At 45.6% G+C, this 25,842-nt stretch overlaps 1 protein-coding gene across 1 annotated transcript in view; it reads right to left on the bottom strand.

Annotated features, from left to right (window-relative positions):
- LOC132592085 (uncharacterized) overlaps positions 1 to 18,927 on the bottom strand; it is a 34,973-nt gene extending 16,046 nt beyond the window's left edge. Inside the window, 9 exon segments of the mRNA XM_088669011.1 lie at positions 2,179 to 2,305; positions 3,252 to 3,334; positions 3,610 to 3,691; positions 3,889 to 4,383; positions 9,948 to 11,455; positions 13,135 to 13,261; positions 16,505 to 16,587; positions 16,871 to 17,621; positions 18,709 to 18,927. Of these exon segments, the coding sequence (XP_088525137.1) occupies positions 2,179 to 2,305; positions 3,252 to 3,334; positions 3,610 to 3,691; positions 3,889 to 4,383; positions 9,948 to 11,455; positions 13,135 to 13,261; positions 16,505 to 16,587; positions 16,871 to 16,931 (2,566 nt within the window). The 5' untranslated portion in view covers positions 16,932 to 17,621; positions 18,709 to 18,927.
- Between the last annotated feature and the right edge of the window lie 6,915 nt (positions 18,928 to 25,842).

Raw genomic sequence — 25,842 nt, forward strand, 5'->3', positions numbered from 1 at the left:
TTGCTACATAGCTGCCAAGTTTTCCCTTTTCTCGCAAGGAAGCCTATTCAGCATAAGGGAAAATCCCTTTTAAAAAGGGATAACTTGGCAGCTATGGATTGCTATCAAGTTGGTTGCCTTTTTTGTGTTCTTTCATTTAGTGAGGTTGTAAAACATAATAAAATAATAGAAATGGCAGAAATATTTGATTGGTCACCCAGAAAGCGATGTTAAATTGTACTATTAAGTGAAGAAGGGTAGAGTTATGAATAAATTAGAAGCGAGATTGCGGAAAACTTAACCAAAGCTGGCCTTTATTTTTGAAGAGGTATAAGGCTGGTAAAGGCAGAAAAAGGTGCACAAAGGCAAGTGACGATCGAAGAATGTTGAGACTGTCCCTACATGATAGAAGAAAAACATCTGGGTGTATACAAGATGACATGGCAAAATGCAATGTGACATTTAGTGCCAGGACTGGTCTAAATGTTCGAATTCTAAGATAAAAGTCATTGTTATCTCTCAAGCAAAGGTTGAAAAGATTAAACCCATGTTAACTGGACAGTGGAACAATGGGACAGTGTTATTTAGAGCGATGAGACCCAAATCTCCTTGCTTGTTAGTGATGGAATGAAATACGCGAGGAGAAGAATCGGATAAGATTTACATCCTACTTGCATTACACCGACCGTGAAACACCCAGAGAGTGTGATGATCTGGGGTTGTATGGCAGCAAAAGAATATGCATTATTAATGGGAATGTAAATGCCACAAAATAAATAAATGAAATACTTGAGCTCAAACTGAAGCTTTCCGCTGGTGATCTTTTCCCAGATACTAAAGTATTTATAAATATTTATAGACATATTTATTTATTTTCTATTTCAACAGGATTCAGCTCCTTGTCATGTTGCTGCTGTGTGCAAAAGATGCTTTCAAGATAATCCTATCCCACTGTTGGAATGGCCTGGGAATAGCCCAAACTTTAACCCAATTGGAAATCTATGGAGCCGACTAAAGAAACTTGTTAATCAGAAGCAACCCAGCAATAAAGTCCAATTAACAGAGGCAATAATTCAGTCTTGGTTTCACATTATTACAGCTGCAGAACTAAAAACTTTGTTCACTTCACGGGAAGGTGTTGTAAGGCTGTAATTAAAGCTAAAGGTCACCAATGGTTACCAAAGGTTTCATGTTTTTTCTTTATGACTGCTGCTCTAATAAATACTCCTTCATAAAAGTTCCTGCATTACATTCTTCATTAAATTATCTTTCATTGATATATATTTTAATGGTATTACTCCACACAAAAGTGGTGTTATGACCCATCAAACCTCAGAAATACACTTTTCACAAAAGGTTTCCCTAATTTTGGCCACTAGCATAAGTTCTTCATTTTTAAGTTAACGTTCTTTTCATATGGGATCAGATTATTATTATTATTTATGTTTCATGTTTATATATGTATTGGAAGCCACCCAGAGTGGCTGGGGCAACCCAGGGTATAAATAAAAATTATTATTATTACTGCAGTGGTACCTTGATTTAAGAAAAGTCCTGTTCCGGAAAAGATTAAGTTGGTAATCCGAGGTACCACTGTATTACTCTCATCATCATCATCATCACTGCTACAACTACCTGAGATTCAATAAGCCTAGCTCTTCTCTGGGATGGATTTTGTTTGGCACAGTCATGGCATCCCCTCCATCTCCAATGTCAGTCATCTCTTTGGTCAACCCAAGACGGGCAGGAGCAAAAACAAAAATAGAAAACCTGAAGTTACACATCTTTCCTAACAATTCTGAAGCTGACATTGAAGATGGCCTGGGCAGCTCAGAACAGCCCAATCATGGTAGAATTTATTGTGGGGGTCTTAGGTAACGACTGGACCTAATGGTCAGGGGTCCCTTTACCTTTGCTTAGGTTAGGAAAGCTACTTCTCTTTCCTAACAACTCTGAAGCTGACATTGAAGATGCCTGGGCATTTCAGACCAGCCCAACCATGGTATTAAAAGGCAGAACTGGAGGATGATGGTTCACAGAAAAAACTGTAATTTGCTGTTCAAGGTTTATTGTGGGGGTGTTAGGTTCCCAGGTGCTGCAGGGGGCGCTGTTGAGCTCTGTGAAAATATATGAGGTTTGTCACATAGAGGTATTTTTTGAATTTCCAGGCAGATATGACGATCCCACAGGGAGCCTTACCAAGAGAGGCCACGATCCCACGATTCTCCTCCATGACGTCCTTATGCAGAGCTCTCTGGTCAGGATCCAGCAACGCCCACTCCTCGTCCGTGAAATGAACAGTAACATCTTCAAAGCACACAGGACCCTAAAAGAAAAAGCGAAATGTCCTCCTCTGAGACAGCATCAATATGATCTGCTACACAATGCTCTGTTGTTTCCTTCCTGTAAATTGTGGTGTTGTTTCAACAGGATTGCTTTGCTGCACATTTTATTCATGGGTGCTTATTTTATTCTGCCTTTGAATTGAGTATTCATCTTTGTGCAAATAGGTGGAACTCCACCTTATGATTTTCAAGTCATTCTGCCCACGCAAGCATTCCATTTTGCCTGGTGGAAGGATCCACTTTCTCCTCTCCTCATGAGCTGTTCTGGGAAGTTCCCTCCCGATGCCCTAGAGTCAAATTCAAGGGGTTCATGGGGGTATGGAGAGAGGAAGAGGAATGGGGGGCAGGTCCCATTTTGCAGCGGATGGGGCTGGTTAGGTGAATCCAGGCCACTATTTGTTCTCATTTGTCCACTGCTTAGAAACCAATTTTAGCATTCACTGATCAATCGAGAAATAAAATTAGCCTGTTTTGGATGGCCAACTGTCTTGTATGATCTAACAAAGATTTCTGCAATGCAGGGGGTCTCCTGGCTCTGTGAGTCAAGCAGGGAGGGTGGCTTCTGGCAACAGTTGCGGGAGCCAAAGGTGGCTCCTCCTTCTCTTGACACACCTCAGCCTCTCGACCTCCCTCCTCCCCCTCACCTCCTTCCTCTTCTGCCTCTGAATCTGGACTGCATTCTGCCACAGAGTCTCCCAGCTCACTAAGGCCTGTTAGCCCTTCAGCTTCTGACACCTCCTCTTCCCAAGCTTCTGCTTCTTTCCCCTCTGACCACCCATCCTTCTTCTACCTCCATTTCTGGGGCACTAAGTAATCTTCCGTTTCTGGTTCCCCAGCTGCATCCTCCCACCATTCCTCTGTGCCCAACCAGTCCATGACATTGCTCCATCTCTCGGCCTCTGTCCCCACAAGGCAGATTCCCCTGACCTGATCTAGTTCCACAGCCGCTGCTTCCCTTTTGCCCCCATGAAAAGACGGATCAGGAGCTCTTGCCGGCATCATTCTGTCACCTGCAAGAGAGAAAAGGTAAACAGGATGCCAGGAGTCCATGCTTCTCTCACAGGGCATCTCTAACTACAGATGGGCCTTTGAGAAAGCCTTACCTGCTTGAGAGCATTTGGATGTTTGTGCCCATTTCATATTTTTGTTGTGCAAAAATACATCTCCCCTCCTCTGGACCCTTGTTCCCAACTGTCTCCCCCAAAACAAGATGAAAAGAACCCTCAGATGATTTGGAAAACCAACACAATGAGACAAAATAGATAAAAACCACCTTCCTCCTTACCCAGTGGCCTCTCTCTGGTGTCCAACGGAGGCCTCTCTGCATCACAGGAATCCAGGTTCATTTCTGCAAAATGATCCTTTACCTGAAAATGAAACAAGGATTCAAAACAGAGAATGGGGAGAAATATTAGAAAGAGAGTGACAAAGACTTGAAGGGTGTGAGATCTCATTCCATGGATGCATTCCCAGAAAACGGATGGGCCTTCAGCAGACCATTATGGGATGTTCTCTGTCCTGTTTTGGAGCCCCTTAGGAATATCCAGAGGAAAGTCTCTCTCACCTGCTTTCTCTGTTTCTGCTTTCTCTCCTCTGCCTGACTCAGGATGAAACCTTCGGCCAGGGCCACCGCCTGGGAACTAGTCTCCGCTCCACATTCCCTCACCCAGCTCTCCATCTCCGGGGGAAGGACAGCCAGGACCTGCTCCAAGATCACCAGGTCCAGCATCTCAGCTTTCGTGTGCCTTTCTGGCTTCAGCCACTGGTGGCAAAAGTGGCAGAGTCGGCTGCAAACCTCTCGGGGTCCTTTGGCCTCCTGGCAGCAGAACTGCCTCAACTGCTGGCTCTGCACCTCCGAGCGGAGGGTGTCCTCCTCACCCAGGATCTTCTGCACAGAGTTTTCCCAGAATCCCCCACTGGTTCCAGTTTGGATGGCATTGCCTCTTCCTGCTCCTGGGCCAGCTGAATCTCGCTTATCCATCTGTGCTCTCAGGAAGCCTCTGAGAGATCGGAAGGAACCCTTTGGTCTTCTGCCAAGTTCTGTCTGTTGCAATGAGAAGCTCTAGCAAATCCTACGAAGCAAATACATTGTTCTGTTACAGAATTTGTAGGACAGGGGAAAATAATGGTTCCCTGAGCAAGCATGGATGAGTCTTACTGGGAACCAGGGCTGGACTGCACCGGATCCCAGACCAGGAGCTATCCTTTTGAAAAGAAAGAGAAGACATCATCATCATCATCATCATCACTTTTAATTTCTATACCGCCTTTCTATCTTACAAAGATGGTTTACAAGCTGAAGAAACAGAATCTAATGCAATACAATACAAAACAACCTTATAACAATCTAATGCAATACAAAAATGTGATGATAAAACATAGCTTTAAAATAAGCAATCAAAGAATGTAACGTTCAACAATCATTAGAATACTATTGAATAATATCAGCATATGAAAATTAAACAGAAACCCACTCTTAACACTTACAATCAATAAAACCACAGTGCATAAAACAATACAATACAAATGGAGAAACACGAGACTGGAGGGTCGGGCAAGGCAGGTGGAAGGCGGCCTTGCCTGATGGAGTCTCTCCTCTCCCAGTTCTTCCTCCAGGACCAGCTCCCTTATGAGGACTCCCAGGGCCAGGGGGTGGGACAAGGCAGGTGGGAGAAGGTCTCTAGCCTTCCAGCAAAGCAAAATGTGGAGGCAACTGAAGGGATTTCTGGGAGGTGAATCAGCCTGGATTCTGCTGCCTTCCAGTCAATGCATGAAGTCAGAACCGAATGATAAGGGAATCATTTTTATCTTGTGAGAAATGGATGCTTGGCTCAAGTGGGGGTCCTCACCCGGGGGTCCTCAGGAGTTGCCCCAAACCCCACCCCACCCCCTGCTTCTGTCTCATTTTCTTGCACTTGGACTCTCTGCCGCTCTCAAGACAGACTCCTGGGGCGGGGTCCCTTTTTCGTTGCTCTGAGGGCCAGGGATGTATCTGGCCAACCCCCTGAGGGCCAAGTGGGTGGGGGCCAAGACATATCCCTTGAAATTCAGGAGGGAAATTTATTATTATTATTATTATTATTATTATTATTATTATTCTGTTAGATAGATTAACACACACACAGCCATTGATGCCAATGTCCCTGGAGGCTCGGTGAGTAGCAGTGCCCATTTCTGGCTCGGCTGGTTTTCCAGCAAGAATCCCTTTGGGACAGAGAGGATGTGGTCCTGGGATGCCATGCTCTGGGTGCGAGGGGATTGCTGCAGTGGCCTCTGTCTGGAGCTGCCCTGGGAGACGACTGGGAAACTGGTCTGCAATGCAGCAGCCAGACTATGGGCTGGGATCCCTCTCTTTATTCCTGGCCTCTCTTTTCAACCTTTCCTTCCTTCCTTCCTTCCTTCCTGTGATTTTTTTTTTGGGGGGGGGGGTTCCTAGTCCCCCTCCTTGTCCAGCTTTGGAAAACCATTTGCACATGTTTCCCCTGTTGTGTAATGACGCTGAGCGACATCACACAGAGGTAAAGTCCCAGGGACTCCTTTGTTTGAAGAAGGGAGATTTCGGGGGAGTTAGTTTGGGATCCTCTGATCTCCAGGAAGGAGAGCCTTGCAGACCTCGCTCCTCCCTGGCAGGACCCTCTCCTCCCTGACCTGGGGTCCCCCCCAGGCACCCTCCCCTGCTGCAGCCCTTGGACACCCCCCCCACCGTCTCCCCACTGCACCCTCTTGGGGGGGAGGGAAGGAGAGGAGACTCACCCGATCATCCCAGGAGGGAGGGGACAGCGATGCAGCCCTTGCAGGAGAGACATCAAAGCAGGGAAGGAGGACTGGGGAGGGAGGGAGGGAGGGAGGGAGGGGCCTTGGCTCTGGAGGACCTGACCCCCCCTTGCTTCCTGTCCTCTCTAGGAAGGCAGCTCGCTTCTCTTTAACCCTTGCAAAGCCGAGTCCACCTAGCTCAGCCCTCTCTCGCTTGGCTGAAGCTCAGATTTTTATTGATTTTATGCCCAGATATCCTTTGGGGGGGGGTGAGGCTCTTGGTTGGACTCTGAGCATCTCCTGTTTGCCGGAAACCAGAGAAACATCTTGCAGGGAAAAGGGCTTTGCAGGAGGCAAGGAACCTCCTCCTCGAATTCAGGAGTGGAGAGAGAGGAGGGGATCCTGGGGTCATCTAGTCCAACCCCCAGCAATGCAGGAATCTCAGCTCAAGCATCCATGGCAGATGGCCGTCCAATCTCTGCTTAGAAACCTCCAAGGAAGGAGAGTCCACCACCTCCCAAGGGAGACCTTTCCCCTGCCAATCTGCTCTTAGATGCCCCTCAAGGCAGCCAGTCCTGAGTTCTAGCCCTGCTGAAATAATCAAACTGGCTGCCGAGGAGGAAGCAAGCAAAGTTCAAAAGAAATAACTCCTATTCTCATCATAAATGAGTGATACTTTCCTATGCATGCCTTTTATTCTAATATACAAAAGTATATCAATTCCCCTTCCAGAAATGCTTAATTGCTAATTCAATGGACTGAAAATGGATGGTTTCTGTTATTATGTTTAGGGAAGCTTCTAATAATCATTAGCCTGGGGAGCCACATTCTGGTTGAAGAAGGCCAGGATTAGCCCCCAAGGCCTGCGGTGTCCCTCCCCTGTAGTAGGACTTGGAATCCAAGAGAAAACTCTTGGAATAGCCTTGCCAGGTGCTCAGAGACGGACTCTCCTCTTTCCATGTCCTTCTCTTTGCACATGTGCTGAGGTTTCACATCCCTCCCCCAGGGGTGAGTATTGGAGAGAACCAGAGCAGGGACTCAGACCTGCCCTCCTTGCCCCCCACTCTGCCCTCTCGGATTGGGAGAAGCCCTCCCTTCCCGAGGGACTGACAGCCTGACTTTTGCCTTTCAGCTGCTGGAGGAAGATCAGCTGTTCCTGCTGGAGGTGATTCAGAACTGCCAGGCTGCTCAGCTCAGGGGCTCCAAGCAGGAGACGGCCCAAGCCATTCTGGTGAGTGATGGGTGGTGTGGGGGACCCCCATGGGGAAGTGGGGGAGGGAGGGGCTTTGGGGAAGGGGTTGTGCATCTGAGGGAGAGGAGGACCCTGCTGGCTCAAGGCATGGGGAGCCATTCCCATAGAAAGCCAAGCTTGGAGAGAACCAGAACAGGGATGGGACCCCTCAGACCTGCTCCCCACTGGCTGGGCTCTTTGCCCCCCACTCTGCAGTTGTTGGTGGTTGACGTAGTTTTAGTGGATTATTATATTCTCAATTTCTTATTTTGGTTCTGATTGCATCTATTACTTTTATTTGATTTATTTATTTATATTTTATTTTAACAAGTTTATTTTATTTATTTTGCACAGAGCCCTCCTTCCCCCTCACAGCTGTTGCTTTTGTTTTGGTTGATTTTCTTGATTTCAGCCCGCTGAGATTCTTGACACGGGAGAGCTTTCGTGGTTTATTATATATTTGTTTTTATTTTTATTTTTTAATATTTTTGTTATTTATTTTAATATTTTTATTTTATTCTTCTTTAGTTTAATATTTTTTATTTTACCTTTTTATTTTGTGCACATTTGTGCCTATTTTGTATATATTTTGTACTGTATATATTTCTTTTATACATAGAGTACTTAGGGTTAGGTGTAGGGGCTGAGGTTAGGGTGGGGGTCAGAGTTAGGCTTGGATGGGCATTTTAGATACCGGTAGTTAGTGTTGAAGTTGGTTGTAGTGTTGTAAAGTTCATTAGTGGGTCGTAAATCCTTAGACCCACGCAGCCAACCTTCAATGGCTGCCCAGCTCGCTCTGCAAAGCTTCTTCTTGTTCAGACCCAGCAGAGTTCCAGCGCAGCTGGAACGATGGCAGTCTGTGTCTTCAATAAAACAGACTCAACTCCGCTGCTTCTAATCTAATTCAACTTTATTACAGAAGCATAAAAGAAAAAGAAAAACCAATAGAAGTTAACTGCATGTTTGCAGCTCTTATCTCTAGCACTCTCTCCTACACAAATCTCTCCAGCAGCAAGTCATACTCAGACACAAAACCAAAACTACAAAGGAAATGCATGTATCACTTGTGGGCAGACACCCAGGGAATCAGAACGCCTGTTTTAACTCTGTGATCACCAGAATCTCAACAGTTAGCTAATGTTATAAAAGATTCCATGACCAGAGAGGGGATTCCGAGATGAATTTATGAACCCTGCTTGGTATGCCTATTGCCTTTAAACATTTTCTTTCGAACTGAATGCTCCTTCCACATGTTGGTAACTGGAGTTCAAACTTTGTATCAATTTCCTTTTATTTGTTTTATGCTTTTGTATTTGTTGCTAAGCTTTGAATCACTATGCATCAAAACTGTAAAATTGACTTTGTACTGCCCACAACTGTCAAAATACCACCTACTGAGTCTACAAATGGGCACACACACAAATACAACTTCAGAAATTTTTATTTAAATAAAGGAAAATGCAGGACAAGGCATCACACCCGCACTGATGAATCCTGTCTCCTTATCAGACAGCCCCTAGAACTTCCCAAGACTGACTCTGAGGCTTCCCCGACTCTGAGGCTCTTTCCTCCCGCAGGACCTCCGAGGATACGCCCTCTGTGACAATGGAGAAGAGCGGAAACTAGCGCCAACAGCATTTCTCCCAGCTCAGAGTAAGTATATTGCCTTCCTGTATTCATTTCTTTGGTTGCTTCCATCCTCCCAATAGCACATCCCCGAGTGACTTTGAACGCAGATGATGCGGTGTGTGTTCCTGGGTGCCAGGATGAGGCCAGAGGCTTTTCCTGCCCCCTTTCCCTGCTGCTGCCCTTCCACCTCTGCCCAGGAGGCTGCAGGGCTCAGGGTGGTCCTCTGGGACAAGGGATTGGGTCCAAGGTGGGTGCAGCCATCCAAGGTGACTTTCGTGGTGTCATCTGACCCAGATTTTTCTTTCCTCTGCAGAATGTAATAGCTTGGCCAGAGTTGGCCTACCTGAGGCCCGATCAAGGAGAAGGTAAGCCCCACACCTTGGAGACAGGGAACTCCCTTGTCCCTTCTTTGCCCAAGACTCACCTCCCAGGTTTTCTTGCTGGGAGTCCTGCAGGACCTGCTCCCTGCCTGGCAGGCCTTTCCCACCTGGCCAACTTCAAAATCCGTGCCAAGGCAGCTAGCTCTGGGGTGCTCAGGACCAATGGGGATGGATAATGGGAATTGTAGTCCGGGAGCTGCCGAGGACCCAAATTTGGGAAACCCTGCTTTAAAGAAACTTTTGCTTTTGGCCCGCATAGATGGGACCTGCCCACCTTTGTATTTTCTTGTCCTCGTGACCTTTGTGCATTTATTTATTTATTTATTTATTTATTTATTTAAGAGGGCAAATTGAAAGCGAAATCGTATGGCAAACAGCGGAAAAATAAAATGTTGTGTTTGAAAACAACAACAACACAAAAACCTGGGGGTGGCCTCCTCCAATATTTCATGGGGGACCAAAGACCCCCACGCCTTTAAGAGTCAGTGCCGATTCCCCACACCCACAGGACTCAGGATGGTTACATATAAAAACACAACATAAAAACACAAAACACCACATTTTTAAAGGGCATTAGATGTCAATCAGTCAAAGGCCTGGTAAAAAAGGTGCAGATTTGCCTGCCTCCTATAGCTGTATAATGATTTTTCTGACATTTGTATGGATTCTTTTATGGGATGTGAGACTGTTGCTCTGACTGAAGCTCTTTCCACATTCCACGCACTGATAGGGTTTCTCTCCTGTATGAATTCTTTGATGGGAAGTGAGAGAGGAGCTCTGACTGAAGCTCTTTCCACATTCCACACACTGATAGGGTTTCTCCCCTGTATGAATTCTTTGATGGCAATTGAGAAAGGAGCTCTTCCTGAAGCTCTTTCCACATTCCATGCACTGATAGGGTTTCTCCCCTGTATGGATTCTTTGATGGGAAGCGAGTTTGGAACTCTCAGTGAAGCTCTTTCCACATTCCACACACTGATAAGGTTTCTCACCTGTATGAATTCTTTGATGGGAAGTGAGATAGTAGCTCTGATTGAAGCTCTTTCCACATTCCACACACTGATAGGGTTTCTCCCCTGTATGAATTCTTTGATGGGAAGTGAGATCGCAGCTCCTCCTGAAGCTCTTTCCACATTCCCTGCACTGATAGGGTTTCACCCCTGTATGAATTCTCTGATGGGAAGTGAGATCGGTTCTCCAACTGAAGCTCTTTCCACATTCCACACACTGATAGGGTTTCACCCCTGTATGAATTATTTGATGGGAAGTGAGAGAGGACCTCCTACTAAAGCTCTTTCCACATTCCATGCACTGATAGGGTTTCTCGCCTGTATGAATTCTTTGATGGTCTGTGACATGGTGGCTGTGACTGAAGCTCTTTCCACATTCCACACACTTATAGGGTTTCTCCCCTGCATGGATTCTTCGATGGGAAGTGAGATCGCAGCTCTGCCTGAAGCTCTTTCCACATTCCACACACTGATAGGGTTTCTCCCCTGTATGAATTCTTTGATGGGAAGTGAGAGAGGAGCTCCTACAGAAGCTCTTTCCACATTCCACACACTGATAGGGTTTCTCCCCTGTATGAATTCTTTGATGGGAAGTGCGTTTGGAACTCTCAGTGAAGCTCTTTCCACATTCCACACACTGATAGGGTTTCTCACCTGTATGAATTCTTTGATGGCAAGTGAGATAGTGGCTGTGACGGAAGCTCTTTCCACATTCCACACACTGATAGGGTTTCTCCCCTGTATGAATTCTTTGATGGGAAGTGAGATCGCAGCTCCTCCTGAAGCTCTTTCCACATTCCACACACTGATAGGGTTTCACCCCTGTATGAATTCTCTGATGGGAAGTGAGATCGGTTCTCCAACTGAAGCTCTTTCCACATTCCACACACTGGTAGGGTTTCTCCCCTGAATGGATTCTTTGATGGGAAGTGAGATGGGAGCTCTGATTGAAGCTCTTTCCACATTCCATGCACTGATAGAGTTTCTTTCCAATGAAATTTTGTTGATGGGAAGTGGAATGGGAGCACTGACTGCAGCTTTCTCCACACACCAAATATTTACATGGCTTCACCACTCTGGGGATTTTTTCATGGTCACCTTTGGTCTCGATTTCCGATTCATCACAATCTGCAATGGAGACAGAAAGGGATTAGAGCCTCAGGAACAATTGGAGAAGAAGTGAAGGGAGTTGGGTGTGTGTTCATTACCTGTGTTATTTTTCATTAAACAACATATTTATTATTAGATTCTGATGAGTTGTTGAATGTTGCTTTGTTTCATATTCAGTAGTCGTCAAAATTGTGGAAGAGTTATCATAAAATTATATATTAATGGAAAGATAATTAGATCAAGAATGAAATTCAACACAGTTTGTTCAATTACCCGTATTCTACCAAATGTTATAGCCAAATAACCAGAAAAAGGAAGCGCAACTTGCTTAGGTTGACTTTTGTCAGTGTGTTATGTGATTGCTATCAAGTTGGTTTGGTTTTTTTTGTTCTTTCATTTAGTGAAGTTGTAAAACATAATAAAATTATAGAAATGGCACAAAGAGTTGACTTGCCACCCAGAAATGATGTAAAATAGTACTATTAAGTGAACAACACCACAGTTATGAAGAAATTAGAAGAGAGATTGGGGAAAACTTAACCAAAGCTGGCATTTCTATATTTTGAAGAGGTCTATGGGGACTCAGTCACTACAAAATCAGACCTCCAGGAAAAGGTGCACAAGGGCAAGTGAGGATCGAAGAATGTAGAGACTGTCCCTACATGACAGAAGAAAATCATGTGGGTGTAGACAAGATGACATGGCGCAATGTAATGTGAAGTTGAGTGCAAGGACTGGTCTAAATGTTAAAATTGAAAGGAAAAAGCCATTGTTATCTCTCAAGCAAAGGTTGAAAGGATTAAATCCATGATAACTGAACAGCGCAACAATGGGACAGTGTTATTTGGAGTGATGAGACCCAAATCTCCTTGCTTGGTAGTGATGGCATGAAGTACGCGAGGAGAAGAATCGGATAAGATTTACATCCTACTTGCATTACACCGACCGTGAAACACCCAGAGAGTGTGATGATCTGGGGTTGTATGGCAGCAAAAGGTGTGGGCAGAATTTGTGTCATTAATGGGGATGTAAATGCACCAAAATACATGAAACAACACAGCAATAAAGTGCAATTAACAGAGGCAATAATTCATAATTGGTTTCACATTATTACAGCTGCAGAACTAAAAACTTGATTCACTTCACGGGAAGGCGTTGTAAGGCCGTAATGAAAGCTAAAGGTTACCAATGGTTACCAAAGCTTTCACGTTTTTTCTTTATGACTGCTGTTCTAATAAATACTCCCTCCTCCTCTTCCTCCTCCTCCTCACTGCTACCACTCCGTGAGATTCAATAAGCCTAGCTCTTCTCTGGGATGGATTTTGTTTGGCCCAGTCATGGCATCCCCTCCATCTCCAATGTCGGTCGTCTCTTTGGTCAACCCAAGACTGACAGGAGCAAAAACAGAAAATCTGAAGTTACATGTCTTTCCTAATAATTCTGAAGCTGACATTTAAGGTGGCCTGGGCAGTTCAGAGCAGCCCAATCGTGGCAGAAAAAGGAACAAATAGAGGAAGATTGTTCAAAGAAAAAGACTGTATTTTACTGTTTATTGGGTGGGTGTGTGTGTTAGGTTCCCAGGTGTTATAGTGTTATGGTGTCCACTGTAGAGTTCTGTGGAAATATATGAGGTTCATCACATAGAGGTATTTTGTTGAATTTCCAGGCAGATATGACGATCCCACAGGGAGCCTTACCAAGAGAGGCCATAATCCCACGATTCTCCTCCATGACGTCCTTATGCAGAGCTCTCTGGTCAGGATCCAGCAATGCCCACTCCTCGTCCGTGAAACGAACAGCGACGTCTTCAAAGCACACTGGACCCTAAAAGAAAAAGGGAAATGTCTGAGACCCTACCTGCCCGCAGACTGTCTTGCCAGAGTGGTGCATGCTTTAGTTATCTCCCGCTTGGACTACTGCAATGCGCTCTATGTGGGGCTACCTTTGAAGGTGACCTGGAAACTACAACTAATCCAGAATGTGGCAGCTAGACTGGTGACTGGGAGCGGCGCCGAGACCACATAACACCGGTCCTAAAAGACCTACATTGGCTCCCAGTACGTTCCCGAGCACAATTCAAAGTGTTGGTGTTGACATTTAAAGCCCTAAATGGCCTTTGTCCAGTATACCTGAAGGAGTGTCTCCACCCCCATTGTTCTGCCCGGACACTGAGATCCAGCGCCGAGGGCCTTCTGGCGGTTCCCTCACTGCGAGAAGCCAAGTTGCAGTGAAGTAGGCAGAGGGCCTTCTCGGTGGTGGCACCCACCCTGTGGAACGCCCTCCCATCAGATGTCAAAGAGAAAAACAGCTACCAGATTTTTAGAAGACATCTGAAGGCAGCCCTGTTTAGGGAGGCTTTTAATGTTTAATAGATTATGTTATTTCATTTTTCTGTTGGAAGCCGCCCAGAGTGGCTGGGGAAATAAATAATTTACTATTATTATTATTGTTGTTGTTGTTGTTGTTGTTGTTGTTGTTGTTGTTACTACCGCCCACAGGCAAGCCATAGCTTTCTGACGTCATGCCCTCGGTCTCACCTTTGGCTTTCTGAGTAGTCTCCCGTGCCCTTTCTGTGACCTTTGCCTTCTCTTGGAGAGGCATGGCTCACTTGGTGGAGCAAGTCTCGCAAATATAAGAGGAAACATAAGTGTCAGCTCACGATGTAAAAGTGCTAAAGGTCAGACTGTTCCTAAACGTGTGCATATTGTGCTAATAAAAGGAGCCTCTGCCAAGCTAGCAATCAGCTTGGTTATGCACAGCTCACCTGCAATAACTCCTCATTTGCCTGCTTTACTTCATCTGGTGCCCAACGTGGGGCTAGTTTTACACACTTCGCTCGGCAACAGCTACAGACGCGTCCCTGCATTCTCTACGGATCCCGGTGAATATACGAAGGAAGGAACATAAGTATGGGGAGTTCCCTTTCTGCCCAGCAATTGCACCATCGTGAAGATCTCCATTATTTGCTTGTACAAACACGGCATCCTTGATCTTGCAAGGCACTTAATGCTCTCTTGCAAGCAATCAATGCACGTTGTCCCTGGTAATCCAGAATGCGGCAGCTAGACTGGTGACTGGGAGTGGCCGCCGAGACAGGAATGCTTTGATGGTGTTTCCTGCTTGGCAGGGGGTTGGACTGGATGGCCCTTGTGGTCTCTACCAACTCTACGATTCTATGATTCTAAGACTTGTGTCGAGCTACTAACCACAGCAAAATCTGCAACAACTGTGTTAGCAAACTCCTGAGCATACCTGGTGGGCGTCTCGCCCTTTGTAGCTCCTTCTGAGTTGCGCACCTGACGCACCTCCTCCACTGTATCAGTGGAATTCTCCTTAGTGCACCTGCTGTTTATAACAGCAACAGACTTACTATGTAAGTCTCCAGCAATGGGGTTGCCTAGGAGAGCTGGACCATGAAGAAGGCTGATCACCGAAGAATTGATGCTTTTGAATTACGGTGCTGGAGGAGACTCTCGAGAGTCCCGTGGACTGCAAGAAGATAAAACCTATCCATTCTGAAGGAAATCAGCCCTGAGTGCTCACTGGAAGGACAGATCCTGAAGCTGAGGCTCCAATATTTTGGCCACCTCATGAGAAGAGAAGACTCCCTGGATGTTGGGAAAGATTGAGGGCACAAGGAGAAGGGGACGACAGAGGACAAGGTGGTTGGACAGTGTTCTCGAAGCCACCAACATGAGTCTGACCAAATTGCGGGAGGCAGTGGAAGACAGGAGTGCCTGGTGTGCTCTGGTCCACGGGGTCACAACGAGTCGGACACGACAAAACAACAACAACAACAAATTTACAAACATAACATCCCAGAGATGAAGGGTTTTCTAGCTCCCTCAGGCCTTAATCTTTCCATTGATTATAGTTCCTTTTTGTAATCTAACCGTATGGCTGCATGTGGAGGAGTGGAGACATGAACCTGGTTCCCCAGATTACGAGTCTACCGCTCTTAACCACTACACCACACAGGGAGAAGGGGACGACAGAGGACGAGATGGCTGGACAGTGTTCTCGAAGCCACCAACATGAGTCTGACCAAACTGCGTGAGGCAGTGGAAGACAGGAGTGCCTGGTGTGCTCTGGTCCACGGGGTCATGACGAGTTGGACACGACAAAACAACAACAACAACAAATTTACAAACATAACATCCCAGAGATGAAGGGTTTTCTAGCTCCCTCAGGCCTTAATCTTTCCATTGATTATAGTTCCTTTTTGTAATCTAACCTTATGGATTTGTATTTTATGGCATGAATTCTCTGTTCTCTGTTCACACTATATTGTTCTGTCCCTTTAAATGGCTTTTAGCCCTTTATGTATTTAACACAGAGAAATTTACACTTTGTATCAGCTTCAGCCGACCTTGAAGATTGTATGTAATGCTCGAGCTTTTTAGCCAGTGCTTAACTCTCTTATATTGTTCCCATTGGTGAGTATAAGGAATTGACTGTATAAAATTTTTACATTGTTATATGTAGTAATTGATTGAATGTATGGTATTTTATCATTGAAGAAAGAGTTTGTTCCTTTGAGGAAACTGGAGGTTCAACAGTGAAATGGGAGGATTTTCAGCTGGCAATCCATCAGGATAGAGAAGGACAGTCGAGGAATATTGCTGGAAACAGAATACCATTGAATACCAACTATATACTTACCCAGAACATTTATGATCCCCAAGTGAACTACTGAATTATAGACTGATAGAGATTAGTAGTGTTTATGCACCATTGAATATATGCGTCAGGCCATTGCATTTGCACATATATTTTGCAAATATTCTTTACACTGTTGCCATAATATATTTATATATTTTCCACTGTTTATTGTCACGGCTTTTTGCTTTGTGTTTTTATTTAAATTTTCCGTGATTGTCGGTTTGCTATTTACCTCCTCTTCCCAGGCTTCTCCCTCTCCCCCCTACTGATCACCCATCCTTCTTCTACCTCCACTTCTCTTCCTGGTTCCCCGGCTGCATCCTCCCACTATTCCTCTGTGCCCAACCAGTCCATGACATTGCTCCATCTCTCGGCCTCTGTCCCCACAAGGCAGCTTCCCCTGACCTGATCTGGTTCCACAGCCGCTGCTTCCCTTCTGCCCCCATGAAAAGACGGATCAGGAGCTCTTGCCGGCATCATTCCGTCACCTGCAAGAGAGAAAAGGTAATCAGGATGCCGGGAGTGGCTGCTTCTCTCACAGGTGGAACAGGGCATCTCTAACTACAGATGGGCCTTTGAGAAAGCATTACCTGCTGAGAGCATTTGTACGTTTGTGCCCATTTCATATGTTTGTTGTGCAGAAATGCATCTCCCCTCCTCTGGCCCCTTGTTCCCAACTGTCACCCACAAAACAAGATGAAAAGAACCCTCAGATGAGTTGGAAAAGCAACAGAATGAGACCAAACAGAGAAAAACCACCTTCCTCCTTACCCAGTAGTCTCTCTATGGTGTCCAACGGAGGCCTCTCTGCCTCACAGGAATCCAGGTCCATTTCTGCAAAATGATCCTTTCCCTGAAAAAGAAACAAGGATTCAAAACAGAGAATGGGGAGAAATATTTAAAAGAGAATGTCAAAGACTTGAAGGGTGTGAGATCTCATTCTATGGATGCTTTCCCAGAAAACGGATCGGCCATCAGTAGACCATTATGGGATGTTCTCTGTCCTGTTTGGAGCCCCTTGGGAGTATCCAGAGGAAAGTCTCTCTCACCTGCTTTCTCTCCTCTGCCTGACTCAGGAGGAAACCTTCGGCCAGGGCCACCGCCTGGGAACTGGTCTCCGCTCCGCATTCCCTCACCCAGCTCTCCATCTCCGGGGGAAGGACAGCCAGGAACTGCTCCAAGATCACCAGGTCCAGCATCTCAGCTTTCGTGTGCCTTTCTGGCTTCAGCCACTGGTGGCAAAAGTGGTAGAGTCGGCTGCAAACCTCTCGGGGTCCTTTGGCCTCCTGGCAGCATAACTGCCTCAACTGCTGGCTCTGCACCTCTGAGCGGAGGGTGTCCTCCTCACCCAGGATCTTCTGCACAGAGTTTTCCCAGAATCCCCCACTGGTTCCAGTTTGGATGGCATTGCCTCTTCCTGCTTCAGTGCTAGCTGAATCTCGCTCATCCATCTGTGCTTTCAGGAAGCCTCTAAGAGATCGGAAGAAACCCTGTCCGTCTTAACGAGAAGCTCTAGCAAATCCTACAAAGCAAATACATTGTTCTGCTACAGAATGTGTAGGGTGGGGGGGATTGTTCCCTGAGCCAAGCATGGATGAGTCTTGCTTGGAACCAGGGCTGGACTGCACCACATCCCAGAACATGAGCTCTCTTTTTGAAAAGAAAGAGGAGGAGGAAGAGGAGAAGAAGAAATAAGTCTCTAGCCTTCTAGCAATGCAAAATGTGGAGGCAACTGAAGGGATTTCTGGAAGATTAATCAACCTGGTTTCTTCTGCCTTCCAGTCAATGCATGAAGTCAGAACCGACTAACAAGGGAATCATTTGTATCTTGTGAAAAATGCTTTCCCCCCCCCCAGCTTCTGTCTCCTTTTCTTGCACTTGGACTCTCTGCCGCCTTCAAGACAGACTCCTGGGGTGGGGTCCCTTTTTCTTTTCTCTGAGGGCCAGGTATGCATCTGGCCAACCCCTGATAGCCAAGTGGGTGGGGCCCAACACATCTCCATTGAAGCTTAGGGTGAAGGGCATGAAAGTTATTATTCTATTAGATATCTTAACACACACACAGCCATTGATGCCAAGGTCCCTGGAGGCTCAGTGAGTAGCAGCGCCCATTTCCGGCTCGGCTGGTTTTCCAGCAACCATCCCTTTGGGACAGAGAGGATGTGGTCCTGGGATGCCATGCTCTGGGTGCGAGGGGATTGCTGCAGTGGCCTCCGTGTGGAGCTGCCCTTGGGGACGACTGGGAAACTGGTCCGCAATGCAGCAGCCAGATTATGGGCTGGGATCCCTCTCTTCATTCCTGGCCTTTCTCTCCCATCTTTTCTCCCTCCCTCCTCCTAGTGGGTATTTTAACGGGGGGGGGGGGTGCTAGTCCACCTCCTCGTCCAGGTTTGGAAAACCATTTGCACATGTTCCCTCTGTTGTGCAATGACGCTGAGCGACGTCACACAGAGTTAAAGTTTGGGATCCTCTGATCTCCAGGAAGGAGAGCCTTGCAGACTTCGCCCCCCTCCCTGGCAGGACTCTCTCCTCCCTGCAGCCCTGGGACACCCCCCCCCGTCTCCCCACTGCACCCTCTGGGGAGAGAGAGAGAGAGAGAGGAGACTCACCCGACCATCCCAGGAGTGAAGGGACAGCGATGCAGCCCTTGCAGGAGAGACACCAAAGCAGGAAAGGAGGACGAGGGAGGGAGGGGCCTTGGCTCTGGAGGACCTGGGCCCCCCTTGCTTCCTGTCCTCTCTAGGAAGACAGCTCGCTTCCCTGTAACCCTTGCAAAGCCGAGTAACCCCCCCCCTTCTTGCAGGAAAGGACTGGGGAGGGAGGGGCCTTGGCTCTGGAGGACCTGCCCCCCCCCGTTTCCTGTCCTCTCTAGGAAGGCAGCTCTTTTGTTGTTGAGTCGTTTAGTCGTGTCCGACTAAGTTAGCCATACAGACATACACAGGGGGAACTCTGTTTCTGTCCAGGTGATGAATTTCTGTTGGAAAGGGTGGTTGTGGGGTGTGTGTGTGTCTGTGTCTCTCTGTGTGTGTGTCTGTGTGTTTTAAGGGAAGGTTAAACATGATAGCCATGTTCAAATATATGAAAGGATGTCATATGGAGGAGGGAGAAAGGTTGTTTTCTGCTGCTCCAGAGAAGCGGACACGGAGCAATGGATTCAAACTACAAGAAAGAAGATTCCACCTAAACGTTAGGAAGAACTTCCTGACAGTAAGAGCTGTTCGGCAGTGGAATTTGCTGCCAAGGAGTGTGGTGGAGTCTCCTTCTTTGGAGGTCTAAGCGGAGGCTTGACAGGCATATGTCAAGAATGCTTTGATGGTGTTTCCTGCTTGGCAGGGGGTTGGACTGGATGGCCCTTGTGGTCTCTTCCAACTCTATGATTCTATGATTCTAAATAGCAAAGACAAAAGCGGCAAACTTAATCAGTTCCAGAAGTCCGTTTGACTTCCGAAATGTTCGAAAAGTGCAGCTTCTGATTGGAGCATCGGATGTTCAGCTTCCGAAAACGTTTGAAAACAGGAACACTTCCTTCCGTGTTTTCGGCATTTGAGAACCAAAGTACCACTGTATTAAAACTATTGAGTGCCATACTAGAAAACACTGTCGAATCAGATTTTCAAACACTCTTCCAGGCTGGCCTCAGCTTATTAGGGGGCTCTCAATGAGAAGAACAGATGAGACACGGCTTGCCTACGATCTCTGAATCCGTGCCTGCAATGAGCAGAGACGGGAGGAGAAGGACTCACTTCACACTGGGTTACAAGCCCTGCACTGGTCCCATGCTCCAACGACATGCGAGGAGCAGCATTCTCATGGCATGTATGCTGAGGTTACTCAACAGTCATTGACAAGGAAAGTGCCCCTTGAAAAGCAAGGAAACTGCCGTGATATAACCATTGCATTATCAGCTATCAGCACAGTCCAACTTTAAACACTGTTCCATGTGTCAGTTATCTAAAACTCCCAGTTACTCTTTAGTTGTTGTTGTTTAGTCGCTCAGTCGTGTCCGACTCTTCGTGACCCCATGGACCATAGCACGCCAGGCACTCCTGTCTTGCACTGCCTCCCGCAGTTTGATCAAACTCATGTTCGTAGCTTCGAGAACACTGTCCAACCATCTCATCCTCTGTCGTCACCTTCTTCTAGTGCCCTCAATCTTTCCCAGCATCAGGGTCTTTTCCAGGGAGTCTTCTCTTCTCATGAGGTGGCCAAAGTATTGGAGCCTCAGCTTCACAATCTGTCCTTCCAGTGAGCACTCAGGGCTGATTTCCTTCAGAATGGATAGGTTTGATCTTCTTGCAGTCCATGGGACTCTCAAGAGTCTCCTCCAGCACCATAATTCAAAAGCATCAATTCTTCGGCGATCAGCCTTCTTTATGGTCCAGCTCTCACTTCCATACATCACTACTGGGAAAACCATAGCTTTAACTATACGGACCTTTGTAGGCAAGGTGATGTCTCTGCTTTTTAAGATGCTGTCTAGGTTTGTCATTGCTTTTCTCCCAAGAAGCAGGCGTCTTTTAATTTCGTGACTGCTGTCACCATCTGCAGTGATCAAGGAGCCCAAGAAAGTAAAATCTCTCACTGCCTCCATTTCTTCCCCTTCTATTTGCCAGGAGGTGATGGGACCAGTGGCCATGATCTTGGTTTTTTTGATGTTGAGCTTCAGACCATATTTTGCGCTCTCCTCTTTCACCCTCATTAAAAGGTTCTTTAATTCCTCCTCACTTTCTGCCATCAAGGTTGTGTCATCTGCATATCTGAGGTTGTTGATATTTTTTCCGGCAATCTTAATTCCGGCTTGGGATTCATCTAGTCCAGCCTTTCGCATGATGAATTCTGCATATAAGTTAAATAAGCAGGCAGCTCAGTTCCCTTTAACCCTTGCAAAGCAGAGTCCACCCAACTCAGGCCTCTCTCACTTGGCAGAACCTCTGCTTTTTATTATTTATTATGGATTTAGGGGTGCAGTTGTCCCCCCTGGCTACGCCGATGCCCAGATATCCTTTTGGGGGTGAGGCTCTTGGCTGGACTCTGAGCTTCTTAAATTATTAAACTTTCCCCATGTGCTTTGTTGTGATGTGGGGTTTGTGATTTCAGCTGGAGACAGTTCTCTAGTAACACTTCTTTATTCAAGCAAACAAGACAGCTCTGAGGAGAGGAAAGCTACATTTATAGGGACGGGGGACTAGCTAGAAAGGGATACATTTTGGAGGGAACATGTCTACTAACAAATATCAAAATCATAATCCCATAAACTGTTTAGTGTTAATGACTTGTATTAATTTTATATAAATCCATATTCAGATCGACTTCCACTCATCATCCTCCCGGGCTAATAAATTCACTTCTTTTTGGACTTTCTTTTAATTATCACCTTGGGATCTCTACGGAATATTTGACAGAAATCCAAGTCTTTTCAAATAATCTCCGAATTTTTCCCAATTATATTTGAGCTTTTGAATACTACCCCCTCTGATAGAATTTGTTAATTTGGCCAATTCTATATAATGAATCACCTTTTCTTGCCATTCCCTAATACTGGGGATTTCTTGTTTTTTTCCAATACTTGGCGACTAATATTCTTGCCGCTGCCGTTGCATAGAGGAAAACCTTTTCATCCTGTTTGCTTTTGTCTTCCTCTACCATTCCTAATAGAAAGGACTCCGGGTTTTTTTTTGATATTATATTTAAATATTTTTTCAATTCCTCTAATACTTCATTCCAAAAGTGTTTTATTTTATCGCAATACCACCATATATAAGGGACCCAGGTGGCGCTGTGGTTAAAACACTGAGCCTAGGGCTTGCTGATCAGAAGGTCGGCGGTTCGAATCCCTGTGACGGGGTGAGCTCCCGTTGCTTGGTCCCAGCTCCTGCCAACCTAGCAGTTCGAAAGCACGTCAAATGCAAGTAGATAAATAGGAACCGCTACAGCGGGAAGGTAAACGGCGTTTCCAAGTGCTGCTCTGGTTTGCCAGAAGTGGCTTTGTCATGCTGGCCACATGACCTGGAAGCTATACGCCGGCTCCCTCGGCCAATAATGTGAGATGAGCGCGCAACCCCAGAGTCGGTCACGACTGGACCTAATGGTCAGGGGTCCCTTTACCTTTACCTTTACCACCATATATGTCGGAAGTTCCCCACTTCCTTCTGGCATCTCCAACAGCAATTGTCTCTGGTTTTATACATTTTATGAATTTTTACTGGCGTCAGATACCACCTATAAAACATCTTGATCAAGAACATGTGAAAAGGATCTAGGAGTCTTGGTAGACCACAAACTTGACATGAGTCAACAGTGTGATGCAGCAGCTAAAAAAGCCAATGCAATTCTGGGCTGCATCAATAGGAGTATAGCATCTAGATCAAGGGAAGTAATAGTACCACTGTATTCTGCTCTGGTCAGACCTCACCTGGAGTACTGTGTCCAGTTCTGGGCACCACACTTCAAGAAGGATACTGACAAGCTGGAACGTGTCCAGAAGAGGGCAACCAAAATGGTCAAAGGCCTGGAAACGATGCCTTATGAGGAACGGTTTAGGGAGCTGGGTATGTTTAGCCTGGAGAAGAGAAGGTTAAGGGGTGATATGATAGCCATGTTCAAATATATGAAAGGATGTCATATGGAGGAGGGTGAAATGTTGTTTACTGCTGCTCCAGAGAAGCGGACACGGAGCAATGGATTCAAGCTACAAGAAAGAAGATTCCACCTAAACATTAGGAAGAACTTCCTGACAGTAAGAGCTGTTCGACAGTGGAATTTGCTGCCAAGAAGTGTGGTGGAGTCTCCTTTGGAGGTCTTTAAGCGGAGGCTTGACAGGCATATGTCAAGAATGCTTTGATGGTGTTTCCTGCTTGGCAGGGGGTTGGACTGGATGGCCCTTGTGGTCTCTTCCAACTCTATGATTCTAAGTTTTCTCTAATTCCTTCTGACGCAGTAAACCTCCATGATGTATTCCATAGTCTTTCCCATTTTTCCGCTTGTATAGGTTTTCCCAGATCCATTGCCCATTTTGTCATAGTCTTTAATGAAGATTTTTTTTAAAAAAGGATTTAGGAATGAACCTTCCTTATTAGAAATGAATTTATTGCAGAATAATTGGAACATTATTTCTAAAATGTATAACACATTGCTAGAATGGGAGGTTAAAGATGAAGTGGTGAAGGAGACAAATACAGCAGCTTAAATGAACCAATAGTAGCTGTACCTTCTGGAACCAAAAGACAGTTACTTTAGCCTAATGCAAATACAGACAATAGTAATACAGATATAAAATCCTTTATATCTAAGAAACAGCTTATTCATTGTTTATTGTATTACAGTTGTGCCTCGCAAGACGAATTTAATTCATTCCAGGAGTCAATTCGTCCTACGAAAACTTCGTCTTGTGAGTCGCGGTTTCCCATAGGAATGCATTGAAACATCACCAATGCTCCTCCTCCACGCATTGACTTCTGGCTCCTCCAATGCACTGCGCCTCCTTTCATGGGAGATCCAACATCAGCAGGCCAACAAAAATGGAGAGCATTTGAAGGTCCACCCCCCCCGACACACACCCAAACTGGAGATATCCAGTCACGCTCATGAGTAAGATAACCCCTTTCATATTCCCCTCCGCCCCATCTTTGGCCAGGGAATTGGAGGAGCCAGAAGTTGGGAGGTTGCTTCTGACATCAAATCTCTTGTCTCCAGCATAGGAGGAGTTGATCCGATTTGTCCTAGGGGCCCTTCGGATTGCATGCCAAGTGCCTTAAATTATTACTCAAATCATCATTCTAAAAATATTACGTGTTAAGAGTTTCAGCCTACTGAATTTTAAGGTATATCTTTTTTTCTACTTGAGAAAATAGGGTATCAGCAATACAGTATACTACGAATAATAATAATTCTGGTGCACATTGATTCCAGATTGTCTCTTAAAGGAATCGATTGTTGGTCTGGTGCAGAAGTTATTTAGCTTGCTCCTCTAGGTGGGAGTGATCGTGCTCTTCTGGAGTTTATTGTTCAGCAGAAAGGAGCAACCAAGCATACTAAGACTCAAATCCTAGACTTTAAGAAAGCTGACTTCAGAAAACTTAGGGAAACGCTGGGTGAGATCCCATGTTAAAAGGGAGATATTAAAAGCACAACTTCAGGCAATACCAATGAGACGGAAACATGGAAGGTGCCTAAAGAAGCCAGGGTGGCTATCTAAAGAACTTTTAACTGAGTTAAGATTTAAAAGGGATATGTACAAAAAATGGAAAAGGGGGGAAATCACAAGAGAGGAATTCAAACATATAGCCAGCACATGTAGAGACAAAGTAAGAAAAGCTAAAGCACAGAATGAACTCAGGCTCGCCAGAGAGGTTAAAAGCAACAAAAAGGGCTTTTATGGGTATGTCCGTAGCAAAAGGAAGAACAAGGAAAGAGTGGGGTCACTTAGAGGAGAAGATGGTGAAATGCAAAAAGGGGACAGAGAAAGGGCTGAACTCCTCAATGCCTTCTTTGCCTCAGTCTTCTCCAAAAAAGAAAACAATGCCCGACCTGAAGAATATGGAGCAGATGATTCAGCAGGTGAAACACAGCCCAGAATAAGTAAGGAGGTAGTACAAGAATCCTTGGCTAGTTTAGATGTATTCAAGTCTCCAGGGCCAGATGAAATACATCCAAGAGTATTAAAAGAACTGGCAGAGGTGATTTCAGAACCACTGGGAATAATCTTTGAAAATTCCTGGAGAACAGGCGAAGTTCCAGCAGACTGGAGGAGGGCAAATGTTGTCCCTATTTTCAAAAAGGGGGAAAGAGAGGACCCAAACAATTACCGCCCAGTCAGCCTGACATCAATACCAGGAAAGATTATAGAGCAGATCATTAAGCAAACGGTCTGTGAGCACCTAGAAAGAAACGCTGTGATCACTAAAAGTCAGCATGGGTTTCTGAAAAATAAGTCATGTCAGACTAATCTGATCTCATTTTTTGACAGAATTACAAGCCTGGTAGATGAAGGGAACGCTGTGGATGTCGCCTATCTTGATTTCAGCAAGGCCTTTGACAAGGTGCCCCATGATATTCTTGGAAAGAAGCTGTTAAAATGTGGGCTAGACAATGCTACCATTCAGTGGATTTGTAACTGGCTTACTGACCGAACCCAAAGGGTGCTCATCAATGGCTCCTCCTCATCCTGGAGAGTAGTGACTAGTGGGGTGCCACAGGGTTCTGTCTTGAGCCCAGTCTTATTCAACATCTTTATCAATGACTTGGATGATGGGCTTGAGGGCATCCTGAGCAAGTTTGCCAGCGACACCAAATTGGGAGGGGTGGCTAATACCCCAGAGTACAGGATCACACTTCAAAATGACCTTAACAGATTAGACAACTGGGCCAAAGCAAACAAGATGAATTTTAACAAGGAGAAATGTAAAATACTACACTTGGGCAAAAAAAATGAAAGGCACAAATACAGGATGGGTGACACCTGGATTGATTTTTTTTAAATAATATTTTTATTAGTATTTTCAGAAAAATAACAATACATAAGAAAAAAGAAAAATTAGAAAATTAGCATAAAAAAAGAAAAAGAAAAATATATTGTCAGAGGCGCTGATGTGGCTACTCTAGAGTAACGACTCCTCGCAGCATAGTCTTTTTAGACTTTTATTAAGTGCTGATTATTTACAGTGGTCAGAACGATCTATATACATGCTTACGGTGAGGTGTCAGAACCTCCGAATGGAGATTGGCGCGTTTTCTTCCAGCAAAGA

This window comes from Zootoca vivipara, chromosome 4, assembly GCF_965207765.1.
Source record: "Zootoca vivipara chromosome 4, rZooViv2.hap1.1, whole genome shotgun sequence".
NCBI lineage: Eukaryota > Metazoa > Chordata > Lepidosauria > Squamata > Lacertidae > Zootoca > Zootoca vivipara.